General features: G+C 43.0%; 1 protein-coding gene across 1 annotated transcript; it reads right to left on the bottom strand.

The window, feature by feature from the left end:
- Positions 1 to 632: 632 nt before the first annotated feature.
- On the bottom strand, positions 633 to 27977 carry TTR (transthyretin). The gene is made up of 5 exons (XM_069732321.1): positions 27741 to 27977; positions 21806 to 21904; positions 7963 to 8108; positions 4584 to 4719; positions 633 to 784 (listed from the first exon to the last, which is right to left on the bottom strand). The coding sequence occupies exons 1-5, from the start codon at positions 27975 to 27977 to the stop codon at positions 668 to 670; spliced, it is 735 nt and encodes a 244-aa protein (XP_069588422.1). The 3' UTR covers positions 633 to 667.

The following is a 27977-nucleotide window of genomic DNA, read 5'->3' as shown; positions in this document are numbered from 1 at the left end:
ATAATGCACCCCTCACAGGCAGACTCTATAGTATGATGCACCCCCATAGGCAGACTCTATATGGCATAATGCACCCCTCATAGGCAGACTCTATAGTATAATGCACAGCATAAAAAAATTCAATACTCACCTGTTTTCCTCCTTTACCCACTGCTCCGAGTGACCATACATCTCCAGACAGAGGGCGCCAGGTAATGATGTCATCATGAATACTGACAGTGTCTGCATCAATGACGTCAGACACTGAGAGGAGGATGATGGGAGAGGGAGTGTAATGCTCCCACTCTCACCAATACCGTACACTGTATAATGCACTCCCATAGGCAGACTCTAAAGAGTATAGTGCACTCTCCATATGCAGAAACTATATAGTATAATGCACCCCCATAGGTAGACACTATATTGTATAAAGCATCCCCAATAGGCAGACTGTATATTCTATAATGCACCACCCCATATTCAGACTCTTTATTGTATATAAAAATAAAAGATTATTATTATATATACATCAAACACATTAAATGTTACATCTAAACAGAAACTTTATTCAAAAGTTGACAAACGAACATTAGATTGTTTTGAAAAGAAATAAAAGAAAAATAATGTTACATAGAAAATGTAATTTAATATTTGTATATGGGTGAAGACAAGAAGAGACAACTACAGGTTATGTATGGTTTTGCAGTTGTTCACTGACCACTGCAGTTGTGGAGAAGGAATAGGGAGTGAGGAGCACGGCAATGGTGTAGTGGCGGTGACCGGCGTCATTAGCAGTAAATACCACCTAGGAAGGAAGCAATAAATATTCAATGTCAATGGAAAATACATACGGGTTAATATAATGTCTGCTTACCATGACACTGAGCACAATGCAATAAATATGTTCTGTGTACTCTTATACGAGAGTTTCAGCACAATTAATTAAAAGAGATCCTAGTGGCATTATGTGTACTGTAGCCAAATATGAATACTGCTGAAGCCACAGCACCCATACGGCGCCCCGCCAGATGGTGCTGAGCGCGGAGGAGTAGCGCCAGTTCAGGAGATGTAATTTTTGTTTTATTTTTTTCAATTTTCTTCAGCTTCAAGGGGCTATGTAGTGACACTTTAATGCCCCAGTGTGTTATACTGCTCATGGTGCAGTTTCTGATCATGAGTAGAAGAAAAAGTAATTCCAGCTTCCATGTAAAAATGTGAAACTCATCCTTCATTACAAAAAATGCTACCAATAGCCCAGCAATAGGGGTAGTACAAAGACTTCAGTTGCGGCCGAAACGTGTTGCCTCTTTTCTCTGGTATTTTTTGTCAATATGTATTAGCTTTTTCTGCCCTAGTGATGTGCTGTTTTTAGCAATTTTTGTAATAAAGGATAAGTTTTACATTTTTACACGTAAGCTGGAACTTCTGTTTCTTCTATTTATTGTCTTGCCACGTGTGGATCAGGACAGAGTTCTATGCATCTGAACAAGTATATTGGCGAGCTGATCTACATACTTTATTACTGGTTTCTGATTCATTGGGGGCAACTTGACATTCGGGGTTTTAATGGTTAATGGCACAAATGATTTATCTTCATGGTGTAGCATAATGTAAGCGAGCAGATTAAAACCATGGTGGAAACCAGGAATGTCAGTTATATAGTGCCACTGATTCCACAGCGCTTAAAGGGAACCTGTCACCTGAATTTGGCAGGACCGCTTTTCGGTCATATGGGTGGAGTTTTCAGGTGTTTGATTCACCCTTTCCTTACCCGCTGGCTGCATGCTGGCCGCAATATTGGATTGAAGTTCATTCTCCGTCCTCCGTAGTACACGCCTGCGCAAAGCAAGATTGCCTTGCGCAGGCGTGAACTACAGAGGACATGTAATGAACTTCAATCCAATATTGTGGCCAGCATGCAGCCAGCGAGTAAGGAAAGGGTGAATCAAACACCCACAAACTCCGCCCATATGACCGAAAACCGGTCCCGCCAAATTCAGGTGACAGGTTCCCTTTAACTGACATTATCATCCCTGTCCTGGGATGACAGCTCATAATCTAAATTCGCTATTTGTATGTCATTGAAGTGTGGGAGAAAACCAGAGAACCTGGTAGAAACCCACACAAACACAGGGAGAAACTGCAAACTCTTTGCAGATGTTTTCCTTGGTGGGATTTGAATCCAGGACCCCAGAGCTGCAAGGCTGCTGTGCTATCCACTGAGCCCCTGTGCTGCTCCACCATGCTGCTGTTGGATCCAATCACTAGGAGCTTCATTTAGATCTAAACTGTTAATGATCAACTTGTGAGATTGTGGTAGATGGTTCCCCTTCAGATACATTATGTAGACTGAGGCTAGTTACACAGCTCCAAACAATGATGCCACAAAATGCTTATTGGTTACAGCAGTTCATATTTTTGTGCCTTGCTACACACGTGGTCAAAATTTAATGACAGAAAACCCCACAATGGTCACAGAAATAACTTGAATCTGACAAAAGTAATAATAAAAAAAATCTATGAAAATGAACAAATGAAAGTCAGACATTGCTTTTCAACCATGTATCCACAGAATTTAAAAAAAAATAAATCTCATTAAATAAGCCACTATAGAAGTGATGGTACCCCTGAAAATGTGACAAAAGGGAAATGTTAAATCAAGGTGTGTCCACTAACTAGCATCACAGGGGTCTACAATCTTGGAATCAGTGAGTGGGCCTGTATATAGGGCTACAGACACTCACTGTGCTGTTTGGTGACGTGGTGTGTATCACACTCAACATAGACCAGGGGAAGCAAAGGAAAGAGTTGTCTCAGGAGAACAGAAAGAAAAATATAGACAAACATGTTAAAAGGTAAAAGTTATAAGACCATCTCCAAGCAGCTTGATGTTCCTATAGTTGCACATATTATTCAGAAATTTAAGATCCATGGGACTGTAGCCAACCTCCCTGGACGTGGCCACAGGAGGAAAATTGACAAATCAAAGAGACGGATAATACGAATGGCAACAAAAGAGCCCAGAAAAACTGAGAGGAAAACATTGGACTATTTGGAAGTGGCCTTCAATGAGCCCTGACCTAAATTCTATTGAGCATCTTTGGAAAGAGCTGAAACATGCCGTCTGAAAATGGCAACCTTCAAACACGAGACATCTGGAGCAGTTTGCTCTTGAGGAGTGGGCCATAATTTAATACCTGTCGAGAGGTGCAGAAGTCTCATTGACAGTTACAGGAATCGTTTGATTGCAGTGATTGCCTCAAAAGGTTGTGCAACAAAATGTTAAGTTAAGGGTACCATCATTTCTGTCCAGGCCTATTTCATGAGTTTTATTTTTTTTTTAATTCTGTGGAAGCATGGTTGAAAAGCAATGTCTGACTTTCATTTGTTCATTTTCATAGATTTTTTTTATTATTACTTTTGTCAGATTCAAGCTATTTCTGTGACCACTGTGGGTTTTTCTGTCATTAAACGAGGGGTACCAACAATTTTGACCACTTGTGTAGGTGATACCAAAGTCGTAACTCTTGCGTATGGGTCCCCCAGACATATCTAAATGGCTAACTAAACAGTTTCTTTCCTTCATTGTGACCTTCAGCCCACCAATGCTTTCTGAAGAACAAGCCACTCAGCCTTCCAACTCACCTATAAATAAAATCAGGCCACTCTCACTTCTTACAACCACAAAATATGAACTATCCTAACTCGGCACCTTGACACCAAACATCTACACTCTTTCCCTATAATTAACATTGTGGTGCAGTGTTCCAGCATCACAGTACACATCAATATCCTGGGTGTAAACTGGTGCTGACAAAATTTCCTGATAGGAGAAAGCTTAGAAACCAGCAGCTTCAGTGACCGGAAATGGCAACTCTGGTGAGTTTCACGGGTCGCAAGTCAAGACAACCCAGGACCACAAATTGTACTGTCAGTTTATAACACACCATAACAAAGCTTATCTATATTCATTACATTTACATATTATGTACAAATCAAGATCAATAGACCATCTGTTTCTTACCCAATCAGTCTAATTCAGTGATAGATACAGTCGTTTTCCCATAAGGGGAGCCTAATGATGACCCTTCTTATAAATTAGGAGAAGAAAGTGGAATGGGTAAAGTCTTAAAACGCGTTGTGTTTTTAATGCCCTAAAATCACATGCTCCTCAGGATGGACATGGTGGATGGATCACCGCTGTGACTCCCATTGATCCTGAGAATGGGTTAAGAAAACCATAGTTGGAATGGAACACTGGTCACACATTTTTTGCATATGGGACTGCTGGAGACAGCTGAGTCGTACAGACATTTCAGACACATTTCCAGAATCATTGGGGTTACAAGAGGTGGGACCCCAACTTTAGCACATATTCACAAGATATGCACCTCCTCTAGATTTCTATAATCTTATTCTTGGTCTTGGAGGTGTTTTAGGAATTACATATTGTATATAGTAGATTTTTAGGCCCAGATTCATCAAGAAGCTTTTGTCAGTTTCCTGAACTAAAACTCCTTGAAATGTTGCTATTTTTTTTTAGCAACTTGTTTACATTGTTTGTTTACATTAATATTGTTATTATGTATATATTAAATACTTACATCTACATATTCATGAAACGGTGAAAGCCCAACCTTGCTCCAAAAGCGCTTGGTTGCAAGTTCCAATTTATAAACGCCTTCAACAAAATTTTCTTCACTGACGAGGTTATGGATTTCTCCTTCTTCAGATGTTACTCTTAGAACATAGACACAATTATATTGTTATCATGTTTCCAATATTGTTATCATGTTTACCTAGCACCACATAACTAGATGTTAGGTAATTCTAGCATTATAAAAATCTAAAAAACTAAAAAAAAAAGTGTTTCTATGCATGTACATTGGTTAGTCACTTTAGCCCCACACTACAAGACACAGCAATTTACATTTCTAATTTTCAATTCAAGGAACTTGGCAAACTGGAGAAGTGTATTCTAAATATATGAAGGGATTCACTTATTTATCAATCTATAATCAGGGCAAAGCTATGATGGGTCCAGAATAGCAGGCCAAATGTGACTGCTATCTCTTCATCCGTCATAGCTTTGTCACAGTGTTATAAAAGGCAAATAGTAGGTGAGGGAATAACTGACTTTTAAAATATTATTGACAAGTAAAATAGCAACCAGGTAGGGGGGAGGGCCAAGAGGGAGTGAGGCAACCAGGTTTGACAGGCCAAGGGGGAGTGACAAGGTGCCATCATGATGGGTCTCTGGTGCACTGTGCGTGCCCTTGCATGATGACATCACCACATCACTCCACCCACACTGGGACACTGTGCTGGTGGTCTTTACAGGGTCCGTGTTTATTTATTTTTAGTCAGTACTTCAAAGAGACTGAGGTGGGTGCTGTTGGGGCTTCATACCGTGTAGGGTGCTGTGGGGGCATTGTACTATGCTGTGGAGTTGTGGGAGCTTCGTACTGTACTCTTGCCTTATACTGTATAGGAGTGCTGGTGGGTGCATCAACTGTGTGAAAGAGGGTCGTGGGGCATCATACTGTGTGTATGGGTCTGTGGTATCCTGAGCGGGTGGAATCCCGCAGTTTCAGAGATTGTATACCATTTTGTTTTGTTCTTCCTGTTTTGCCCGAAGGGCCTTGTTTATGTTCACTTCACGTCGGGTTTATACCACATGTATAATAAACCAGCGGAAGATTTAAAGAGACAGTATACCTGTGTCTACCTCCGTGTACAGGCAAGTGAGACGATCTACTACACAATGTATAACAAGAAAGCTTTATCGTACTGAGGTCTGGGCATAATTATAATAGATGACAAGGTAGCGGGCCAAGTACGACTGCTACCTCTGCACCCATTATAGCTCTATCACAGTGTTATAAATTACACATATTATGTGAGGACATCTAAGTCTTACAATATTGTTGATAACCTTAATAAAATCATCAGTAATGTAGCTACTAAGTATGGGGTCTGAGAAGTAGTGATATTGTGATGTCATCATGCTAGGACTCTGATGTCCTGTGCGTGCCCTGGCGCAATGACTGTGCTGTTGGACTCTCCGGGGTCTACGATGCATAATACTGTGTGTAGGGTGCTGTGAAGGGATCATACTGTGTGAGGGGACTATTGGGGCTTCCTACTGTGTGTAGATTGCTGAGGGTGCATTGTACTGTATAGGGGAGCTTCATACTGAGTATAGAGGGGGCATTATACTGTGTGAGGGTGCTGGTAGGTACTTAAACTGTGCAGAGGGTTTTGGCGTCATTGTACTATGTTTGTGGGGAGCTGTGTGTATATGTGATTTTTATTTTATTATTAAAGGGAATCTGTCATCTCATATTTCATATAAAAACTGCGGCCACCGCCATCAGGGGCTTATGTACATCATTCTGTAATGCTGTAGATAAGCCCCTGATGTAACCTGAAAAATAACAAAAACAAGTTAGATTATACTCACCCCGGGGCGCTCCCGATGCGGTCCGGTCCGATGGGCGTCGCAGGTCCGGGTCTGGCGCCTTCCATCTTCTTACAATGACGTCCCCTCTTTACTTCCTGCGCAGGCGTACTTTGTCTGCCCTCAACAGAGGGTAGAACAAAGTACTGCAGTGCGCAGGTGCCGGGAGAGGTCAGAGAGGCCCGGCGCCTGTGCACTGCAGTACTTTATGTTGCCCTCAACAGGGCAGATAAATTACGCCTGCGCAGGGGCCACGGCAGGAGGCAAAGAAGAGGACACCATCATATGAAGATGGGAGGCACCGGACCCGGACCTGCGACGCCCATAGGACCGGACTGCACCAGGACTGCCCTTGCGTGAGTATAATATAACTTGTTTTTCTTATCTTTCAGGTTACATCGGGGCTTATCTACAGCATTACAGAATGCTGTACATAAGCCGCTGATGGCGGTGGCCGCAGTTTATATACGAAATATGAGGTGACAGATTCCCTAATTTTTCGGTGTATTAAATCCTTTTACTGTGGGGAAACTCAGGGGGCATTATTAGTGTATGTTAGGGGGCTTAGAGGACATTATTACTGTGTGTCGGGAGACACAGATGCTATTACTGTGTGTGGGAGCAACTCGGGGCCTTTTTACTGTATATGGGGGAACTCAGGGGACATTATTACTAAATGTGCAGGAACGTCAGACCTTATTATAGTATGTTGAAGACTCAAGAAGGCCTTATTACTTTTGTTGAAGCACTCAGGGCACTATTACTATTATTACTTTTATCTTGAATGGCAGTCTCAGATGGCATTCATATTTTGTAGAGGGCAATGTTACCATCTGTAAAGCACTAGGTGACATTTTACTATGTAAGTGGCACGGCGGTGGGCATTATTATGCTGGACAGCAAGAGGTACAAAAATACCATGCCAAACAGCAGCTCCAGTACTAGGAACAAATACAGCAGTAGACAGCTCAGCATTGGCATGTCAGCTGGATGGGGGGTTTGTGCAGGTTGGGAATAGCTATAAATGTGAGAAGTCAAGTGTGTCTTTATTGTAAACTCTGCAGACGAGTCTGGAAGAAGTCTTCATGGCCGTCTGGGCCAGATGGAAAAGACGGTAAAAGTGAACTACTCTATCAGAAAGAATGACAATTGCAAGCCACTATCTACAACTGTACTGTAAGCTTTTAATACGTTCTTCAGAACTGCTATATACCACAACATGGTCACTATATGGTGGTAATATTGGTTTCGATTTCTGTATAGTAATTTAATTTCGGTAAAAGCATGGTCTTCTGCTGCAGGTCCCTATATCCTCTATGATTAGAGTGTGCCACCATAGTCACATAGTCATAATCATGGTATGTGTTTTGTTCTCCTCTGTGCTGATCACCTAGCTACTCCTCTGAGAATAATGGTTGTCATTACATAAAAACAGTTGTGATGGTTGAACAGAATTTGTAATAAATAAAGGAAAAGGATAGAAATAATTTAGCTTTTGAGTAAAAGTTGCTGTACTTATCTACCTTGTAGAAAGCAGATCCCAGCTTTTATCCTCCTTCTGCCTGTGAACCTTGACGCTTAGTTTAGCAGCTGGAATTCCTCTTACAGCATCCAGAACTTTTATCATTAGTGCACACTTAGAATAAGTGTCATCTTGCGCACCACGCACCTTAAAATTAGGAGAAGAAATGTAAACTTATGGTTACAAAAAGTCTATTAGAACTTAAAAGGAATCTGTCACTAAGATTTTTCTACCCTATCTGAGAGGAACATGAAGTAGGGGTAGGGTGCATGATTCCAGCACTGGGCTGCTTGCTGCAGTTTTGTTAAAATAATAGTTTTATTTCCTGCAAATCTAAGGCTGCGTGCACACGTAGCAGATTTTTCGCGGTTTTTCGCTATAAAAACGCTACAAAACCGTGAAAAAAACGCTCACATTAAGCATCCTATTTAATAGAATGCAATCCGCATTTTTTTCCTGAGCGGATTCGCATTCCAGAAAAAAACGCAGCATGTTCATTAAATTTGCGGAATCGCGGGGATTCTGCACACCTAGGAATGCATTGATCTGCTTACTTCCCGCATGGGGCTATGCCCACCATGCGGGAAGTAAGCAGATCATGTGCGGTTGGTACCCAGGGTGGAGGAGAGGAGACTCTCCTCCACGGACTGGGCACCATACAATTGTTAGAAAAAAAAAAAGAATTAAAATTAAAAAATCGTGATATACTCACCTTCGATGGACCCGGAGTCTTCCTGCCTCTCAGCGCTGCACGCGGCCACTTCTGTTCCTGTAGATGGTGTGTGTGAAGGATCTGCGATGACATCATGGACACATGACCCCGATGACGTCGCGATCATGTGACCGCAACGTCATCGAAGGTCCTGCACACACACCATCTATAGGAACGGAAGCCGCTGAGGAGATCGGCTGTTTGCGGTAGTTGAGTATAACCATTTTTTTATTTTTAATTATTTTTAACATTCTATCTTTTACTATTGATGCGGCATAGGCAGCTTCAATAGTAAAAGGGTTGGTCACACTTGTCAAACACTATGTTTGACAAGTGTGACCAACCTGTCAATCAGTTTTCCAAGCGATGCTACAGATTGCTTGGAAAACGCTAGCATTCTGCAAGCTAATTATGCTTGCAAAACGCTAGTTTTCTGCGGGAATATGCATGCCAATTCCACATGCAATATACCCGCGGCAGGAGGCGCAGAATTGCCGCGGAAATTTCCGCAGCAATTCTGCAACGTGTGCACTTAGCCTAAAAGATTTCTGAATACTGACTGCTCTCTGTCTACACCGTGCATACAGAGAGAGCTGCAAGTCTGTGGTGGAATACAGAGCTCATGAGTATGGAGGACCACTGTCCTATGGAAGTACATTGAGTTGTTGGTTGGGTTGGTGCTAAAGGAAAAAAAAATCTCTTTAAATCTTCTTCCTTAGAGAGTGTGACCGAAGTATAAGTGCGAACGGAAGTAAGTGTGTGACTTGTGATTCGGTGAAGCAGTATTTGGGAATCCTGCAGCAAATACCTGTGTGAGTTGCTGTGAGTTGCTGTTTAGCTACCTGTTTAATTTTATTGGGCTTTCTTAACCTATTTTTCTCTATACAGGTTTTCAGTCTCTTATTTTACTGTGTGTTTAAGGGATAACTACATAGCACTTAAATCCTGAGGTGTAGCTATACTCACAAGGGGTTAATTAAGGGTGCTGGGGTTCATAATTAAGGGTTAATAAGTGGCAGCTGGTTGGGGTTTTTAGTCCTTTGGAAGTGCACTGAGCTGTTGGTTGGGTTGGTGCTAGAGGAAAAAATAAAAAAATCTCTTTAAATCTTCTTCCTTAGCGAGTGTGACCGGAGCGTACGTGCGAATGGAAGTAAGAGTGCGACTTGTGATTCAGTGACTTTGCATTCAGGGAGTTTACAAGGGAGGAATTACCGAATTGCTATTTGCATTTTATTAATACTCTGCATTTCTTTTTACTTAACTTTCCTTTGTGGTGCAATCCCCATTAGGAAATGTGCTCCACTATTGTTAATGCCATCCAGTGCACATCTTGCCACATGTATGCGATCCTTGAATAGCCGGTTGAGGGTGCATACTTCTGTGCGAGATGTGAGCATGTTGTGCATTTGGAAGCCCAGGTATTGGATCTAAATGTGCAGCTGGCAACACAGATCTATTGACAATATGGAAATGAGTCTTCTGCTCACTGAGCAGACGCTCAATGGGACAGATGAGGGGGGGGATGGTAGGATGGAGCTGCAGGACAGTGAAGTAACAAGCTGGGCGACAATTAGAAGGCCGGGAAGAGGGAAGAGTGCAGGGAGGCTAGTCCTGATCTGGCACACCCCAATAAGTTTGCTAAGTTGGCAGATGAGGGTGGTGCCAGTACAGGGGTAGCACTGCTGCAGCAAGGCATGTCCTCTGAAAGCCGGAGGTGTGACTGCTCCAGTAAGGGGGGAAATAGGAGAGTAGGACAGGCCAGACACGTGCTGGTAGTGGGGACTTAATTATTAAGAGAATAGATAGGGCAATGTGTCACAAAGACAGGGATCTGTTATGATTTGGTAATTCAGTACCACAATGGACATAGAAGTCAGAGCACATACAGTGACCTGACAATAACCCAAAAACATAGAACGAGCTCTGAGACGTGGGAACTCTGCTGACCGCAATCCCTAATCCTCTCCAACCACACTAGAGGCAGCCGTGGATTGCGCCTAACGCTCCCTATGCAACTCGGCACAGCCTGAGAAACTAGCTAGCCTGAAGATAGAAAATAAGCCTACCTTGCCTCAGAGAAATACCCCAAAGGAAAAGGCAGCCCCCCACATATAATGACTGTGAGTTAAGATGAAAAGACAAACGTAGAGATGAAATAGATTTAGCAAAGTGAGGCCCGACTTTCTGAACAGAGCGAGGATAGGAAAGGTAACTTTGCGGTCAACACAAAACCCTACAAACAACCACGCAAAGGGGGCAAAAAGGCCCTCCGTACCGACTAACGGCACGGAGGTACACCCTCTGCGTCCCAGAGCCTCCAGCAAGCAAGAAAAACCAAATAAACAAGCTGGACAGAAAAAACAGCAAACAAAAAATAACACAAGAGCAACTTAGCTATGCAGAGCAGCAGGCCACAGGAACGATCCAGGAGGAAGCTAGTCCAATACTAGAACATTGACTGGAAGCCAGGATCAAAGCACTAGGTGGAGTTAAATAGAGCAACACCTAACGACTTCACCACATCACCTGAGGAAGGAAACTCAGAAGCCGCAGTACCACTTTCCTCCACCCACGGAAGCTCATAGAGAGAATCAGCCGAAGTACCACTTGTGACCACAGGAGGGAGCTCTGCCACAGAATTCACAACAGTACCCCCCCTTGAGGAGGGGTCACCGAACCCTCACCAGAGCCCCCAGGACGACCAGGATGAGCCATATGAAAGGCACGAACAAGATCGGGAGCATGGACATCAGAGGCAAAGACCCAGGAATTATCTTCCTGAGCATAACCCTTCCACTTAACCAGATACTGGAGTTTCCGTCTTGAAACACGAGAATCCAAAATCTTCTCCACAATATACTCCAACTCCCCCTCCACCAAAACCGGGGCAGGAGGATCAACAGATGGAACCATAGGTGCCACGTATCTCCGCAACAACGACCTATGGAATACGTTATGGATGGAAAAAGAATCTGGAAGGGTCAAACGAAAAGACACAGGATTAAGAACCTCAGAAATCCTATACGGACCAATGAAACGAGGCTTAAACTTAGGAGAGGAAACCTTCATAGGAATATGACGAGAAGACAACCAAACCAAATCCCCAACACGAAGTCGGGGACCCACACAGCGTCTGCGATTAGCAAAACGTTGAGCCTTCTCCTGGGACAAGGTCAAATTGTCCACTACATGAGTCCAAATCTGCTGCAACCTGTCCACCACAGTATCCACACCAGGACAGTCCGAAGACTCAACCTGCCCTGAAGAGAAACGAGGATGGAACCCAGAGTTGCAGAAAAACGGCGAAACCAAGGTAGCCGAGCTGGCCCAATTATTAAGGGCGAACTCAGCCAAAGGCAAAAAGGACACCCAGTCATCCTGATCAGCAGAAACAAAGCATCTCAGATATGTTTCCAAGGTCTGATTGGTTCGTTCGGTCTGGCCATTAGTCTGAGGATGGAAAGCCGAGGAAAAAGACAAATCAATGCCCATCCTAGCACAAAAGGCTCGCCAAAACCTCGAAACAAACTGGGAACCTCTGTCAGAAACGATATTCTCTGGAATGCCATGTAAACGAACCACATGCTGGAAGAACAATGGCACCAAATCAGAGGAGGAAGGTAATTTAGACAAGGGTACCAAATGGACCATCTTAGAGAAGCGATCACAAACTACCCAAATGACTGACATTTTTTGAGAGACGGGAAGATCTGAAATAAAATCCATAGAGATATGTGTCCAAGGCCTCTTCGGGACCGGCAAGGGCAAAAGCAACCCACTGGCACGAGAACAGCAGGGCTTAGCCCGAGCACAAATCCCACAGGACTGCAAAAAAGAACGCACATCCCGCGACAGAGATGGCCACCAAAAGGATCTAGCCACTAACGCTCTGGTACCAAAGATCTCAGGATGACCAGCCAACACCGAACAATGAACCTCAGAGATAACTTTATTCGTCCACCTATCAGGGACAAACAGTTTCTCCGCTGGGCAACGATCAGGTTTATTAGCCTGAAATTTTTGCAGCACCCGCCGCAAATCAGGGGAGATGGCAGACACAATTACTCCCTCTTTGAGAATACCCGCCGGCTCAGACAAACCCGGAGAGTCGGGCACAAAACTCCTAGACAGGGCATCCGCCTTCACATTTTTAGAGCCCGGAAGGTACGAAATCACAAAGTCAAAACGGGCGAAAAACAGTGACCAACGAGCCTGTCTAGGATTCAACCACTTGGCAGACTCGAGATAAGTCAAGTTCTTATGATCAGTCAAGACCACCACGCGATGCTTAGCTCCCTCAAGCCAATGACACCACTCCTCGAATGCCCACTTCATGGCCAGCAACTCTTGATTGCCAACATCATAATTTCGCTCAGCAGGCGAAAACTTCCTGGAAAAGAAGGCGCATGGTTTCATCACCGAGCAATCAGAACTTCTCTGCGACTAAACAGCCCCCGCTCCAATCTCAGAAGCATCAACCTCGACCTGGAACGGAAGCGAAACATCTGGCTGACACAACACAGGGGCAGAAGAAAAACGACGCTTCAACTCTTGAAAAGCTTCCACAGCAGCAGAAGACCAATTGACCACATCAGCACCGTTCTTGGTCAAATCGGTCAATGGTTTAGCAATACTAGAAAAATTGCAGATGAAGCAACGATATAAATTAGCAAAGCCCAGGAACTTTTGCAGACTTTTCAGAGATGTCGGCTGAGTCCAATCATGGATGGCCTGGACCTTAACAGGGTCCATCTCGATAGTAGAAGGGGAAAAAATGAACCCCAAAAATGAAACCTTCTGAACACCAAAGAGACACTTTGATCCCTTCACAAACAAAGAATTAGCACGCAGGACCTGAAACACCGTTCTGACCTGCTTCACATGAGACTCCCAATCATCCGAGAAGACCAAAATATCATCCAAGTATACAATCAGGAATTTATCCAGATACTCTCGGAAGATGTCATGCATAAAGGACTGAAACACTGATGGAGCATTGGCAAGTCCGAATGGCATTACTAGGTACTCAAAATGGCCCTCAGGCGTAATAAATGCAGTTTTCCATTCATCGCCTCGCTTAATACGCACAAGATTATATGCACCACGAAGATCTATCTTGGTGAACCAACTAGCCCCCTTAATCCGAGCAAACAAATCAGATAACAGCGGCAAGGGGTACTGAAATTTAACCGTGATCTTATTTAGAAGGCGGTAATCTATACAAGGTCTCAGCGAACCATCCTTCTTGGCCACAAAAAAGAACCCCGCTCCCAATGGCGACGATGACGGGCGAATATGACCCTTCTCCAAGGACTCCTTCACGTAACTCCGCATAGCGGCGTGCTCAGGCACAGATAAATTAAACAGTCGACCTTTTGGGAATTTACTACCAGGAATCAAATCGATAGCACAATCACAACCCCTATGCGGAGGTAGGGTATCGGACTTGGGCTCATCAAATACATCCCGGTAATCAGACAAGAATTCTGGGACCTCAGAAGGGGTGGATGACGAAATAGACAGAAATGGGACATCACCATGTACCCCCTGACAACCCCAGCTGGACACAGACATGGATTTCCAATCTAATACTGGATTATGGACTTGCAGCCACGGCAACCCCAACACGACCACATCATGCAGATTATGCAACACCAGAAAGCGAATAACCTCCTGATGTGCAGGAGCCATGCACATGGTGAGCTGGGTCCAATACTGAGGCTTATTCTTGGCCAAAGGCGTAGCATCAATTCCTCTCAATGGAATAGGACACTGCAAGGGCTCCAAGAAAAACCCACAACGCCTAGCATACTCCAAGTCCATCAAATTCAGGGCAGCGCCTGAATCCACAAATGCCATGACAGAATAAGATGACAAAGAGCAGATCAAGGTAACGGACAAAAGAAATTTTGACTGTACCGTACCAATGGTGGCAGACCTAGCGAACCGCTTAGTGCGCTTAGGACAATCAGAGATAGCATGAGTGGAATCACCACAGTAGAAACACAGCCCATTCTGACGTCTGTGTTCTTTCCGTTCAACTCTGGTCAAAGTCCTATCACACTGCATAGGCTCAGGTTTATGCTCAGATAATACCGCCAAATGGTGCACAGATTTACGCTCACGCAAGCGTCGGCCGATCTGAATGGCCAAAGACATAGACTCATTCAGACCAGCAGGCATAGGAAATCCCACCATGACATCCTTAAGGGCTTCAGAGAGACCCTTTCTGAAAATAGCTGCGAGCGCACCTTCATTCCATTGAGTGAGCACGGACCACTTTCTAAATTTCTGACAATATACCTCTATCTCATCCTGACCCTCACACAGAGTCAGTAATTTTTTTTCTGCCTGATCCACTGAATTAGGTTCATCGTACAGCACTCCGAGCGCCAGGAAAAACGCATCAATATTACATAATGCAGGATCTCCTGGCGCAAGAGAAAATGCCCAGTCCTGAGGGTCGCCACGTAAAAAAGAAATAATGATCCTGACTTGTTGAACTGGGTCACCAGAAGAGCGAGGTTTCAAAGCCAGAAATAGTTTACAATTATTTTTGAAACTCAGAAATTTAGTTCTATCTCCAAAAAACAAATCAGGGATAGGAATTCTTGGTTCTAACATAGAATTCTGAACCACAAAGTCTTGAATATTTTGTACTCTTGCCGTGAGCTGATCCACACATGAAGACAGACCTTTAATGTCCATTGCTACACCTGTGTCCTGAACCACCCAAATGTCTAGGGGAAAAAAAAGGCAAAACACAGTGCAGAGAAAAAAAAATGGTCTCAGAACTTCTTTTTTCCCTCTATTGAGAATCATTAGTACTTTCGGCCTCCAGTACTGTTATGATTTGGTAATTCAGTACCACAATGGACATAGAAGTCAGAGCACATACAGTGACCTGACAATAACCCAAAAACATAGAACGAGCTCTGAGACGTGGGAACTCTGCTGACCGCAATCCCTAATCCTCTCCAACCACACTAGAGGCAGCCGTGGATTGCGCCTAACGCTCCCTATGCAACTCGGCACAGCCTGAGAAACTAGCTAGCCTGAAGATAGAAAATAAGCCTACCTTGCCTCAGAGAAATACCCCAAAGGAAAAGGCAGCCCCCCACATATAATGACTGTGAGTTAAGATGAAAAGACAAACGTAGAGATGAAATAGATTTAGCAAAGTGAGGCCCGACTTTCTGAACAGAGCGAGGATAGGAAAGGTAACTTTGCGGTCAACACAAAACCCTACAAACAACCACGCAAAGGGGGCAAAAAGACCCTCAGTACCGACTAACGGCACGGAGGTACACCCTCTGCGTCCCAGAGCCTCCAGCAAGCAAGAAAAACCAAATAAACAAGCTGGACAGAAAAAACAGCAAACAAAAAATAACACAAGAGCAACTTAGCTATGCAGAGCAGCAGGCCACAGGAACGATCCAGGAGGAAGCTAGTCCAATACTAGAACATTGACTGGAGGCCAGGATCAAAGCACTAGGTGGAGTTAAATAGAGCAGCACCTAACGACTTCACCACATCACCTGAGGAAGGAAACTCAGAAGCCGCAGTACCACTTTCCTCCACCAACGGAAGCTCATAGAGAGAATCAGCCGAAGTACCACTTGTGACCACAGGAGGGAGCTCTGCCACAGAATTCACAACAGGGATCGTCAAACAGTGTGCTGCCTACCTGGTGCTCGAGTCCGACATCGCTGATCGGGTTGACAGATTACTGGGAGGGGCTGGTGAGGCCGCAGCGGTCATGGTGCACATTGGCACAAATGAAGAAGTTAGAGGTAGGTGGAAGGTCCTTAAAAACTATTTTAGGGAATTAGGCTGCAAGCTGAAAGCAAGGACCTCCAACGTAGTATTTTCCAAAATATTGCCTGTACCATGTGCCACGCCAGAGAGGTAACGGGAGATTAGGGAGGTTAATAAGTGGCTCAAGAATAGGTGTAGGAAGGAGGGGTTTGGGTTCCTGCAGAACTGGGCCGACTTCTCAGTTGGCTACAGGTTCTACGCTAGGGACGGGCTGCACCTCAATGGGGAGGGTGCAGTTGTGCTGGGGGAGAAAATGGCTAGAAGGTTGGAGTAGTGTTTAAACTAGGGATGGGGGGAGGGTATACATTTTATAGGAGGGGAAGATAGAGCAGATAGTGACCTGGGCACAAATAAAGGAATTGGGGGTGCCATGGGGGTGGGGTTAGAACAGTTTATAATTTAAGAAAGAATAGAGGTACAGAGAGATACGTAAAATGCATGTATACTAATGCCAGAAGCCTCACCAACAAAATGGAGGAATTAGAATTAATTGTGTTGGAACATAATTATGACATGGTGGGGAAATCTGAAACATGGCTGGATGAGAGTCATGACTGGGCTGTTGATTTACAGGGCTATAGTATGTTCAGAAACGACCGTACAGATAAGCGAGGGGGGAGGGCTGTTTACATGTAAAATCATCCTTAAATACCATCCTGCGTGATAATATATGTGATTCTAATGAAAATGTAGAGTACCTGTGGGTGGAGATAAGGGGAGGGGGAAAAAATTATAAATTACTGGTAGGGGTTTGTGATAAGTCTCCTAAAATAATGGAAGCAACGGAGAATATCCTCATAAAGCAAATAGATGAAGCTGCGACTCAAGAAGAAGTCATTATTATGGGGGACTTCAACTATCCTGAAATACATTGGGGAGCGGAAACCTGCCGTTCCAGCAAAGGTACGCGGTTTTTGACAACTATGAGAGACAATTACCTTTCACAACTGGTTCAGGACCCAACAAGAAGGCAAGGGGGGGGAGGCACTGCTAGACCTAATATTAACCAACAGGCCAGACCGCATATCAAATATATGGGTTGGGGGTCACTTGAGTAATGGTGATCACAAAATATTAAGTTTTCATGTATCCTTTAATAAGATGTGTAATAGAGGGGTTAGAAGGACACTAAACTTCAGGAGCGTAAATTTCCAACGGTTGAGAGATGATCTTAGTGCAATAAACTGGAATGATATCCTGAGACATAAAAGTACACAAAGAAAATGGGAGACTTTTATTAGCTTTCTGAATGGAACCTGTGCACAGTATACAAAACCCTTTAAATTTTTCACTCTTTGTTTCATTGCAGCCATTTGGTAAATTCAAAAAAGTTCATTTTTTTCTCATTAGTGTACAATCTGCACCACATCTAAACTGAAAAAACAAAACAGAAATGTAGAATTTTTTGCAAATGAATTAAAAAGGAAAAACTGAAATATCACATGGTCATAAGTATTTAGACCCTTTGCTCAGACACTCGTATTTAAGTCACATGCTGTCCATTTTCTTGTGATCCTCTCTGGTCTGATGAGATGAAGATAAACCTTTTTGGTGATAATTCTAAGCGGTATGTGTGGAGAAAACCAGGCACTGCTCATCACCTGCCCAATACAATCCCAACAGTGAAACATGGTGGTGGCAGCATCATGCTATGGGGGTGTTTTTCAGCTGCAGGGACAGGACAACTAGTTGCCAATGAAGGAAACATGAATGTGGCCAAGTACAGAGATATCCTGGATAAAATCCTCTTCCAGAGTGCTCTGAACCTCAGACTTGGCCGAAGGTTCATTTTCCAACAAGACAATGACCCTAAGCACACAGCTAAAATAACAAAGGAGAGGCTTCAGAACAACTCGGTGACCATTCTTGAGTGGCCCAGCCAGAGCCCTGACCTAAACCCAATTGAGCATCGCTGAAGACCTGAAAATGGCTGTCCACCAACATTCACCATCCAACCTGACGGAACTGGAGAGGATCTACAAGGAAGAATGGCAGAGGATCCTCAAATCCAGGTGTAAAAAACTTGTTGCATCATTCCCAAGAAGACTCATGGCTGTACTAGCTCAAAAGGGTGCTTCTACTCAATACTGAGCAAAAGGGTCTGAATACTTATGACCATGTGAAATTTCAGTGTTTCTTTTTCAATAACTTTGCAAAAATTTCTACATTTCTGTTTTTTTCAGTCAAGATGGGGTGCAGAGTGTACATTAATGAGAAAAAAAAGAACTTTTTGAATTTACCAAATGGCTGCAATGAAACAAAGAGTGAAAAATTTAAAGGGGTCTGAATATTTTTGTACCCACTGTATGTCAAGTAAATGACAGAACAATTACACCGTTGACTATAAAAGTGTCACATTGTATTTGTATACAATCTCATAAACAATGTACTTTTTGTATACAAAAAAATTAGTTAAACAGCTTCAGAAGGGAATAGTAAGGCTATGTTCACACATTGCTTTTTTGCTGCTTTTTTTTGCAAATTAAAGTTTGGTTTTTACAGTACCAGCAAAAGCTATGAGATTTAAGAAATATGATGAACCCAGTTTTTTCTTAACTGAACTGGAAAACAGCTGCTTTTTCTAAAACTGCAGCATGTCACTTCTTTCAGCGATTTTGCAGCATTTTTTTTTACCCATGGAAAGCAATGAGTAAGTGCAAAAAAAAAATTGCCATCAGTTTTTTAGTGAAAAACGCAGGTACAGCAGGATGTGATTCCCATTTATTTTTGTTATTTTCTCAAGTTTATCAAAAATGTTGTGGAGTTCTGAATTTAATAATGTGCTACGGTAAACTAAGCCTGAGCTAATCAATATCCATACAATGTGCAAAAGTAAACATTGCCTGTCCAATTTCTGAACTAGAACAATACCTGACCAACTCAATGGACCTGACCAATGTGTGAAAGTAAACAAAATGCTCTGCTAATGTCTTAAGTAAACTATTCCAGACCAATTCAACTCCCTGTGCTGTTGTTACATTTGTAATTGTGTATTTTTTATGAACTCATATGAACTTTTTTCTCAGAATAGTCCGTTTTTTTAGACATAAAAATCTTTTTCCACTAATTTGCTGAAATTGCCATCTTTTTCAAAAATGTTTTATAGCGTCATATAAGTCTTGCATTTAGTGGCCTACCACTTTGCATTGCTCATGCTTGCATGGTGGAAGCAAAGCTGAACTTTGGAAAAAAACTTTGAAAAAAACTCAACTTTTATTGCCAAGAGATCAGGATTTGGCTGTAGAAAAGAAAAGTAGCAGAAAACAATGTATGAACATAGCCTTAAACTCATAAAATTTTTTTGTGTTAAATGTGCCGCATTCATCCCAAAGAATGATAGAGTGAGAATAATAAATGGCGCAGTAAACAATCAAAAACGTAGAATATAATTAATAGATGCCCGCTCTATAGCAATGCTCTACAGACTAGTGCACTCGCATGTTTTAAACAAATGAATCAAAATCAAGTCCTAAAATTCACATATTAATATGTACCAAACACACGAGATTCAGCATTAGGCTTCATTCACATGGGCGTAATTGTGCCTATTATTAACTGTCCACATTCTGAATATAATATCCAGACCGCCGTGACTTTTTTTCTCCTTTTTTGGGCGCCATAAGATCTATGTGGTGCTCATGTGTTGCATTCAGAATACGAAGTGTTAAATGAAGATAACATATACCAGTCTACTGTAGAAGTATATGGCACTCCCTACTTCCAACCCATTGTCAAACAAGCAATCAAAACAGCTGTCAACGTTTCTGCCTTAAAACTGGACCTTTATCAGAACTGTGTAAAATTTACACTAATATGTGAGGACCATATACATATATATTTACGTATCATACAAAATTGTCACCTGAACTAACAAGTTCTTCATTTTGAAAAACAGAATTTTTCTGTATATTATTCATATCAAGAACAGAATTTCTAACATTAAATTGTTTCCTTCACTGCAATTTGAGGGCCAAGTTTCTTGCTTGCATATAACAGTCTAGTTCTGACTATTCATAAGGTAAAGTGAGTGTCTTGAGAACCTTCTTGATTTTTTTTTTTTTTTTTTTATATCTGAAGACATTTTAGTACCTTGTTTTTGCAAATATGATATTTTCTGTGGCAAAAATTGCTAAATCTTTCTCAATGTTTTCTGATATTATAGAACTTAAAATTCTAAAATTACTGTGGATTCAAGTGTATGGTCCTCAACATATAAGTCCAAACATATATACTTAAGCTACAGAAACAAGGACAGGGGGAAACTATTTGCAGATGGGTAAGGAATTGGTTAAATGACAATCGTTAAAAATGGGACTCTCTCTAACTGGTATAAAGTCAGCAGTGGTGACCGCAGGGATCTGTGCTAGGACCAACTCTTTTTAACCTCTTTGTTACTGACCTTGTGGATGGGATTGGGAGTAAAATGTCAGTCTTTGTTGATGACAAACTATGTAGGATAAGAAAATCTGACCTTGATAGTACAGATGTCTGAATGGGCAAACACTTGGCAAATTTAATGTAGATAAATGTAGAGTAATGCACCTAGGACGGAGTAATCCTATTGCTGCATATACATTAAATGGACGCATACCTGGGACTACGGAACTGGAGAAGGACTCATTAGAGTCATTACAAGTAAGCTGAGCAGCAGTACTCAATGTCAAGCAGCAACCTCAAAAGCAAACAAAATTTTAGGGTGTATAAAAAGAGATAAAATCTCGCAATCCCAATGTATTGTCACCCCTTTATAAATCATTTGTGATGCCACATCTACAATATGGGATCCAGTTTTGGTCTCCAAATTTTATAAAGTATATATAGAAGTTAAAGTCAGTTCAAAGGCGGCAACTAGATTATTTCAGGGGATTTAAGGCCTCTCATATGATGACAGGTTGAAAAAGTTGGACTTGTTTAGCTTAGAAACAAAACGCCTCAGATGAGATCTCATTTACATGTATAAATATATGTGTGGCCAGTACAAAACACTGGCACACGACTTATCCCTTCTAAAGACCATACTGAGGACCAGGAGGCACTCATTACGGGTGAAAGAAAGACAATTCCGTCAGATAAATAGGAAAGGGTTCTTTGCAGTTAGAGTATGTGGAATGCACAACCACAAGAGGTAGTAATGGCAGACACTATATGAGCTTTTAAAAAAGAGCTGGATGATTTCCTCAATACACATAACATTGCGGGTTGTAGTTTAAGTTAGTGACAAAATGCACAATTGGCGAAGAAAGGCTGAACTTGTTGGACCGAGGTCTTTTTTCAACCTACATAACTATGTAACATACAAATGTGATTCACTTACCCATTTGACTGTATCACAAAAAACAAGAGCAGCAGTCAATACAGCAAGGACTTTAAAACAAGTCATCTTCTCAGATATCAACGTAAACCAGGATGGTGACTGTGCGGTGAAATCCAGAATAGCCTATATACAAGCTAACCTGCTGATTCAGATATTGACTTAGTAAACAAGAGGAAAATAAGTAACCCGCACAAGGCTCATGTTTGAAGAGATGTAAAGCTATATGGGGAAACTTTTTTGCACTGTGATACCAATCCAGTTCTTCGTTTTAGACTTCATTTCTGATTGTAAGATTCCAGAACCAATAGGCAATGAACTATAATTCTAGTCCTATCAAGGAAATAAAATGGGACTAACTTTTGGTAGTCAAAGGGTTTGTCTATTTTTGAGAATCTAATTTCATAAAACCTATTTGACCAAAAGATGAGAATAACCAATAGGGGATCCCCTCTGTTAACTTAAAATTTACATAGTGGAGAATGGTTACAAAGAGCATCCTCCATATAATACAAGTTGTCCAGACCTGTATTACGCAGTCCTATGTAATGCTTACCATCTCCCGTGGGGGCAGTGCAGGGAAATTGTATAGCTCAGGTTTTCATGGATAGTACGGCTAATCACTGGTGGTCTTAGCAAGAATAGACTTTGTGATCTACTTATTTTCAAAAGACACTCCTAACAAGTATAAATATGTCAAAGCCGAGAACCCCCTAAAATAAATGCTCCAGCGTCATAATAGGGCAGTTTCTCTTCAGTCACTTGTAATACAAGGGTCTTGTTGCTCTAGGACTTTATTCCCATTCCCTTTTTGCTAATATATAGAGAGACCCTGTTGTCAATGAAGAAGAACATTTTTCTGTTTTGCTTTACCCAAAACAGGATGAGAAAACTTGCCTTCTGTGCATTAAGACTCGAGTACTTTTTCCTATATGCACCCTAATAACGGTCCGTTCACTTTTCCCTTTTAATAGGTGGTGACAACTTGCACGAGGTTGACATCTCAAGCTCTGCACTGCTTAAAGCTTGTGAAAGGGGACTGATCCAAAAATGTCACTACACCTTAGCTGCATGTTAATAACTTTAGCATCTCTGCTGGCTCTTGAGCTCAAAAAAGACATCAGCTGAAATGATCATCTTCATAGGAATGCACCATGCTAATTATATTCCTGTCTTATAGGATGTCTTATTATTGTTTCTAAGATATACACTATTAGACATATAAAACAGCATTTAATAGTTGACGTGTGCACCCAGGTATGGACTGGAGCTGAAATTCAGCCCTGACATTTGAAATCACACAGGCCCACGCTGTTCCCTTCCCCAAGCACTAGATGGGATATATTACTAATATTACCCTGGATTGAGGAAAGCAAGATTTACTACAAGACCAATATTTCTAATGATACCCATGGCCTGCTGGGGTAAGTGACGGAGTCAGCGACTTTGTGCTCCGTCAAAATTCTTAACAGTATGAGTGTCTTGAGAGCACAGATTCTGCTAACAACATAGCAGGCAGGGCAGCCCACGACCAGACAGGCCCTTCTGGCATTTGCCAGAATTGCCAGATGGCTAGTCGGGCCCTGTGTGCACCAGTTGTTCATGATAATCTACCGCTCTGTGCAAGAAGGAAAAAGGAGGAGCACTGCAAGAGGCCTATGAAATGACCCTGAACACATGTTAGTAAAAGTGCAATATGTATGTGTACATTAGCATTGTGTCCACCAAACAGACAAAGACTAGGATAGAAACAAAATAAGCAAATACCCTGCAATAAATAAATAGTAATAGTATGTGTAAATAATGAAGGGTACTTATAATAGTTCACACTATTTTGATCAAAAGAGAAAAAAGCTTAAATGAAATCCCACCACAACAAAGTGTACCCAATCAGGATGGACCCTAACTTTTGAAGTTCACCTCGCTATATGTCAGCAAACATCAAATAGTTGGGGGACAGAGCTGGATCAAGACTTGAATGTTTTGCACTTGTCCGTGGAAAGCTATATAGACAAGATGCCTAGCCCAAAAAGGGGGAAACTGGCCAAAACAGACTCTGTGGCATGAGACCTCAGTGTCCTGAGATTAGCAGGAAGAAAATTAACAGGAAATTAGCAGGCCTGCATTTGTACCACTTTTACACCACAGATGCATACTTTTTTTTACAGTGTGTACCTGTGCCAAATGTGGTTATGCAGCCTGCAAAATCATCCACCATGACTGGTTTGGTGGTAGGTCAGTTGTCATGACACAGCTGTCAGGTGACCCGGGTCCAGGAGCTCCGGACAGTGACAGTAGATCATGGTAGAAGAGATGGTACTGAAGATGCAACATATTTTTTGTGGAGAGATCGATGGAAAACATTATGGATCCTAAAGATAGGCAGTAAAGCAAGTCGAAATGCTATGGGATTGATGATGGCTATGATCTTTATAAGGACAATAAACCTGGGAACCGGTTTCCAAGACAGGACTTTCAGCTTAATTTCCTGGAGGATAGCCACACCAAGTCAGCAACACACAGGTCCTTACCCACCAAACATCTCCGATCAGCCACACTATTATATTTGGATCCAATCTTCCTCAAATTATTCGTAACCCCCTGCCATATGGTAGTAATAGAAGATGAAAACCATTCTTCTTCTGGTAATCGGCGATTGCTATTAAAAGAACTAAATTGAGGCTGGAACCCATATGCTCCGAAAAAAAGGGGTCTTACCAGTCGATTCCTGACAACGATTATATACAACGAATTCGGCTAACGGTAAATCGGTAAACCAACCCTCCTGATTTTCAGATACAAAACACCTGATGTACGTCTCTAGATTCTGGTTAACCCTTTCAGTCTTCCCATTAGACTGCGGGTGAAAAGTGGAAAGATGTAATTTATAAAGTTTTGGAAAGACGGCGGGCGCATTCGTCATCCCAAAAGGCATCACCAGATTCTTATAGTGTCCCTCAGGCGTATTGAGCGCTGTTTTCTACTCATCCTCCTCTTTAATGCGGATGAGATTATACGCCCCCTTGAGGTCCATCTTAGAGAACCATTTTGCCCCTACAATTTGATTAAAGAGATTTGGAATGAAAGGGATCAGATAAGGTCACGGACAGTGATCGTATTGTGTTCACGGAAATCCAGGCAAGGGCGTAACCCTCATCTTTTTTCTTTACAAAAAAAGAACTCAAAGGTAATGGGGGCTGAGCATGGTCTGATATGACCTTTAGCCAGGCTTTCTGGTATGTAGTCCTTCCTGGCCTGTCTCTCTGGACCAGAGAGACCAATAGTCTGCTCTTGGGCACGAGATTAATGGTGCAATCATAAGGATGATAGGGAGGGAGTTCTTTGCACCACTGCTCGAAGAACATATCCCCAAAATCGGACAGGTAACTAGGCACAGACTGGGTATCCACCCTAGCAAACCGGGTACCAAAGCAGTGTCCTTGACAATATCCACTCCATTTTCCTACTTCCTGAGTCTGCCAATCTACTACAGTATTGTGCAGAGCGAGACAAGGAAGTCCCAGTACCACAGATGAGGGCAGGCCCTCTAGCACATAACATGAAATGAGAACAAAAACAAGGAGCGCAAAATGTGTAAATCTGGTGATTTAGTGAATTATCAAACAAGGGCCAAGTAGCCACTCACCTAATGGGGTTGTGCACCCCTGCGCAATTCCAGTTTGCACTTGAAGGGATGATCCCTAAGGACCATTGGAGACTGTCGTGCACCGCCACTACTGGCCAGCACTTGCAGGTTCTGGTCACGTGATCAGGGAGCAGGATACGCATCACCTCAGTCCTCAAGCTGGCAAGTGTGAATCCAGTATTGCCCGCACACCGCAGGTCCTGAAGTTTCTCAATGGAATTGACTGTGCCCCTAGCTGCTACTGCCGCCAACTTTCCGGAGGAGGGATATGAAAAGATGGAGGAAAAAGGTTATAGCGGTCTGTGGAAAACGGAGATCTCCAATTTTTTTATTTTAAATAACAAACCTTTATTAACCCTTTGATCTCCACAACGCGTTTCGATAGCATAACACTATCTTCATCAGGTGGTACAAAGGGAATAAATGGAGGGAATAAAGATGTAATTTCCTTGTTTATTTCCTTTGCACCACCTGATGAAGATTTTGTTATGCTATCAAAACGTGTTGTGGAGATTGAAGGGTTAATAAAGGCTTATTTTTTAAAAAAAGGTGGAGATTTGATAACCAGATTGCTGTCCCTACATTTATCCCTTATCTCAGCTCTCCACAGGATGTTACAACCTTTTTTCCTCCATCTCTTAAGGTACCTTCACACATAACGATATCGTTAATGATATCGTTGCTTTTTGTGACGTAGCAACGATATCGTTAAGGAAATCGTTCTGTGTGACAGCGACCAACGATCAGGCCCCTGCTGGGAGATCGTTGGTCGCTGAGGAAAGTCCAGAACTTTATTTCGTCGCTGGACTCCCTGCAGACATCGCTGGATCGGCGTGTGTGACACCGATCCAGCGATGTCTTCACTGGTAACCAGGGTAAACATCGGGTTACTAAGCGCAGGGCCGCGCTTAGTAACCCGATGTTTACCCTGGTTACCAGCGTAAAAGTAAAAAAAACAAACACTACATACTTACCTACCGCTGTCTGTCCCCGGCGCTCAGCTTCTCTGCACTCCTCCTGCACTGGCTGTGAGCGTCGGTCAGCCGGAAAGCACAGCGGTGACGTCACCGCTCTGCTTTCCGGCCGCTGTGCTCACAGTCAGTGCAGGAGGAGTGCAGAGAAGCTGAGCGCCGGGGACAGACAGCGGTAGGTAAGTATGTAGTGTTTGATTTTTTACTTTTACGCTGGTAACCAGGGTAAACATCGGGTTACTAAGCGCGGCCCTTCGCTTAGTAACCCGATGTTTACCCTGGTTACCCGGGGACCTCGGGATCGTTGGTCGCTGGAGAGCTGTCTGTGTGATAGCTCTCCAGCGACCAAACAGCGATGCTGCAGCGATCGACATCGTTGTCGGTATCGCTGCAGCGTCGCTGAGTGTGAAGGTACCTTAACACATAACAGTCTTACACCTCAGTGTGCATGGCCCCCACCTGAAGCACTGAAGCTGCAAGTCTTGGACGACAGTCTCAAGGGGATGGAGTCAATGGAATTTGTATGTGTCTGGACAGAGTTTGTGCGATGAGGCCTTGGACCTGGATGAACCTAGCATCGATCAAGTTAAACCCCGCCGCATTGTCCAGAAATGCAGACACATCTACCTTAAACCCACCCAGGGGGACTTCAATTGGTAGGAAAAATTGTGTCCTACTTTTAGAGGTGATGAGGACACCCGAGTTGCTAACCTCTCTGCAACTCAAGCCACCTAATTTTCCTGGCAGTTGTTTAATATGTGATCAGGAGGGACACGTGCCCACGCAATGGCCCTTTTTACCACAATTGAAACACACTCGCCCCTTACGCCGGAGAAAAGGTAGCTTACCAGAGTGAGATGCCGCACCCAGCTGCATGGGTTCCTCAGTAGGCTCAATGCTGACCTCCCTTGACCCCGGACCTCCTGCATACAGTGGTGACTCCTTCCATAGGTCTCTGGTGAAGACGGCAATGAACCCGGATTGCCAGAGACATGGCTGCCTCAAGGGAGTCAGGAGTCTCGTACAGAGCTAAAGCATCATTCACCCTTACTGTGAGCCCCTCACAGAACTGACTAAGGAGTGTGGGGTAATTTCACCTGAGCTCCGGAACTCAGAGGAATATTCCTCAGCCGGCTGCTCTCCTTGTTGAAGTTGGTGCAGTGTGGACTCAGCGATCGGTGTCATCATATATAAGGCCCAGTGCCAGAAAATACCCTCACTATCTGAAGTGGCTGAGAGTCAGATGGAAGAAAAAATGCCCATGCTTGGGGGTCCTCCTGGAGGAGCGAGATTACTATCCCCACACGTTGCTACTTTGTACCTGAGAAAACTGGACGTAACCTGAAGTACAGTTTACAGGCCTCCCGGAACACAGCAAACTTGTCATGCCCCCAGAGAACCTGTCAGGCAAAGTGATCTTGGGCTCCACTATGGTTTTCTGGGGAGATGAGAGTCTCACACCAGATGTATTAGGGTTCTGCAAAACCACCATGTGTAAATCTGCTACCTCCAGACTGAGCTGCCGCAGTTGCACTGTCAAAGCAGCAATTGGATCCAT

Source organism: Ranitomeya imitator, chromosome 6 (genome assembly GCF_032444005.1).
Source record: "Ranitomeya imitator isolate aRanImi1 chromosome 6, aRanImi1.pri, whole genome shotgun sequence".
In the NCBI taxonomy this organism is placed as follows: Eukaryota; Metazoa; Chordata; class Amphibia; order Anura; family Dendrobatidae; genus Ranitomeya; species Ranitomeya imitator.
This window is presented reverse-complemented; position numbering and strand designations above follow the sequence as displayed.

Bases quoted from the DNA above. Each gene is read 5' to 3' on its own strand.
- TTR (XM_069732321.1), bottom strand. From the start codon at position 27,977: ATGGATCCAATTGCTGCTTTGACAGTGCAACTGCGGCAGCTCAGTCTG. The intron at 8,109-21,805 runs GTAAGTGAATCA...CCTAATTTTAAG, and splicing joins TTTGTGATACAGTCAAATGG to GTGCGTGGTGCGCAAGATGA. The intron at 4,720-7,962 runs GTAGATAAGTAC...CTATGTTCTAAG, and splicing joins TGGGATCTGCTTTCTACAAG to AGTAACATCTGAAGAAGGAG.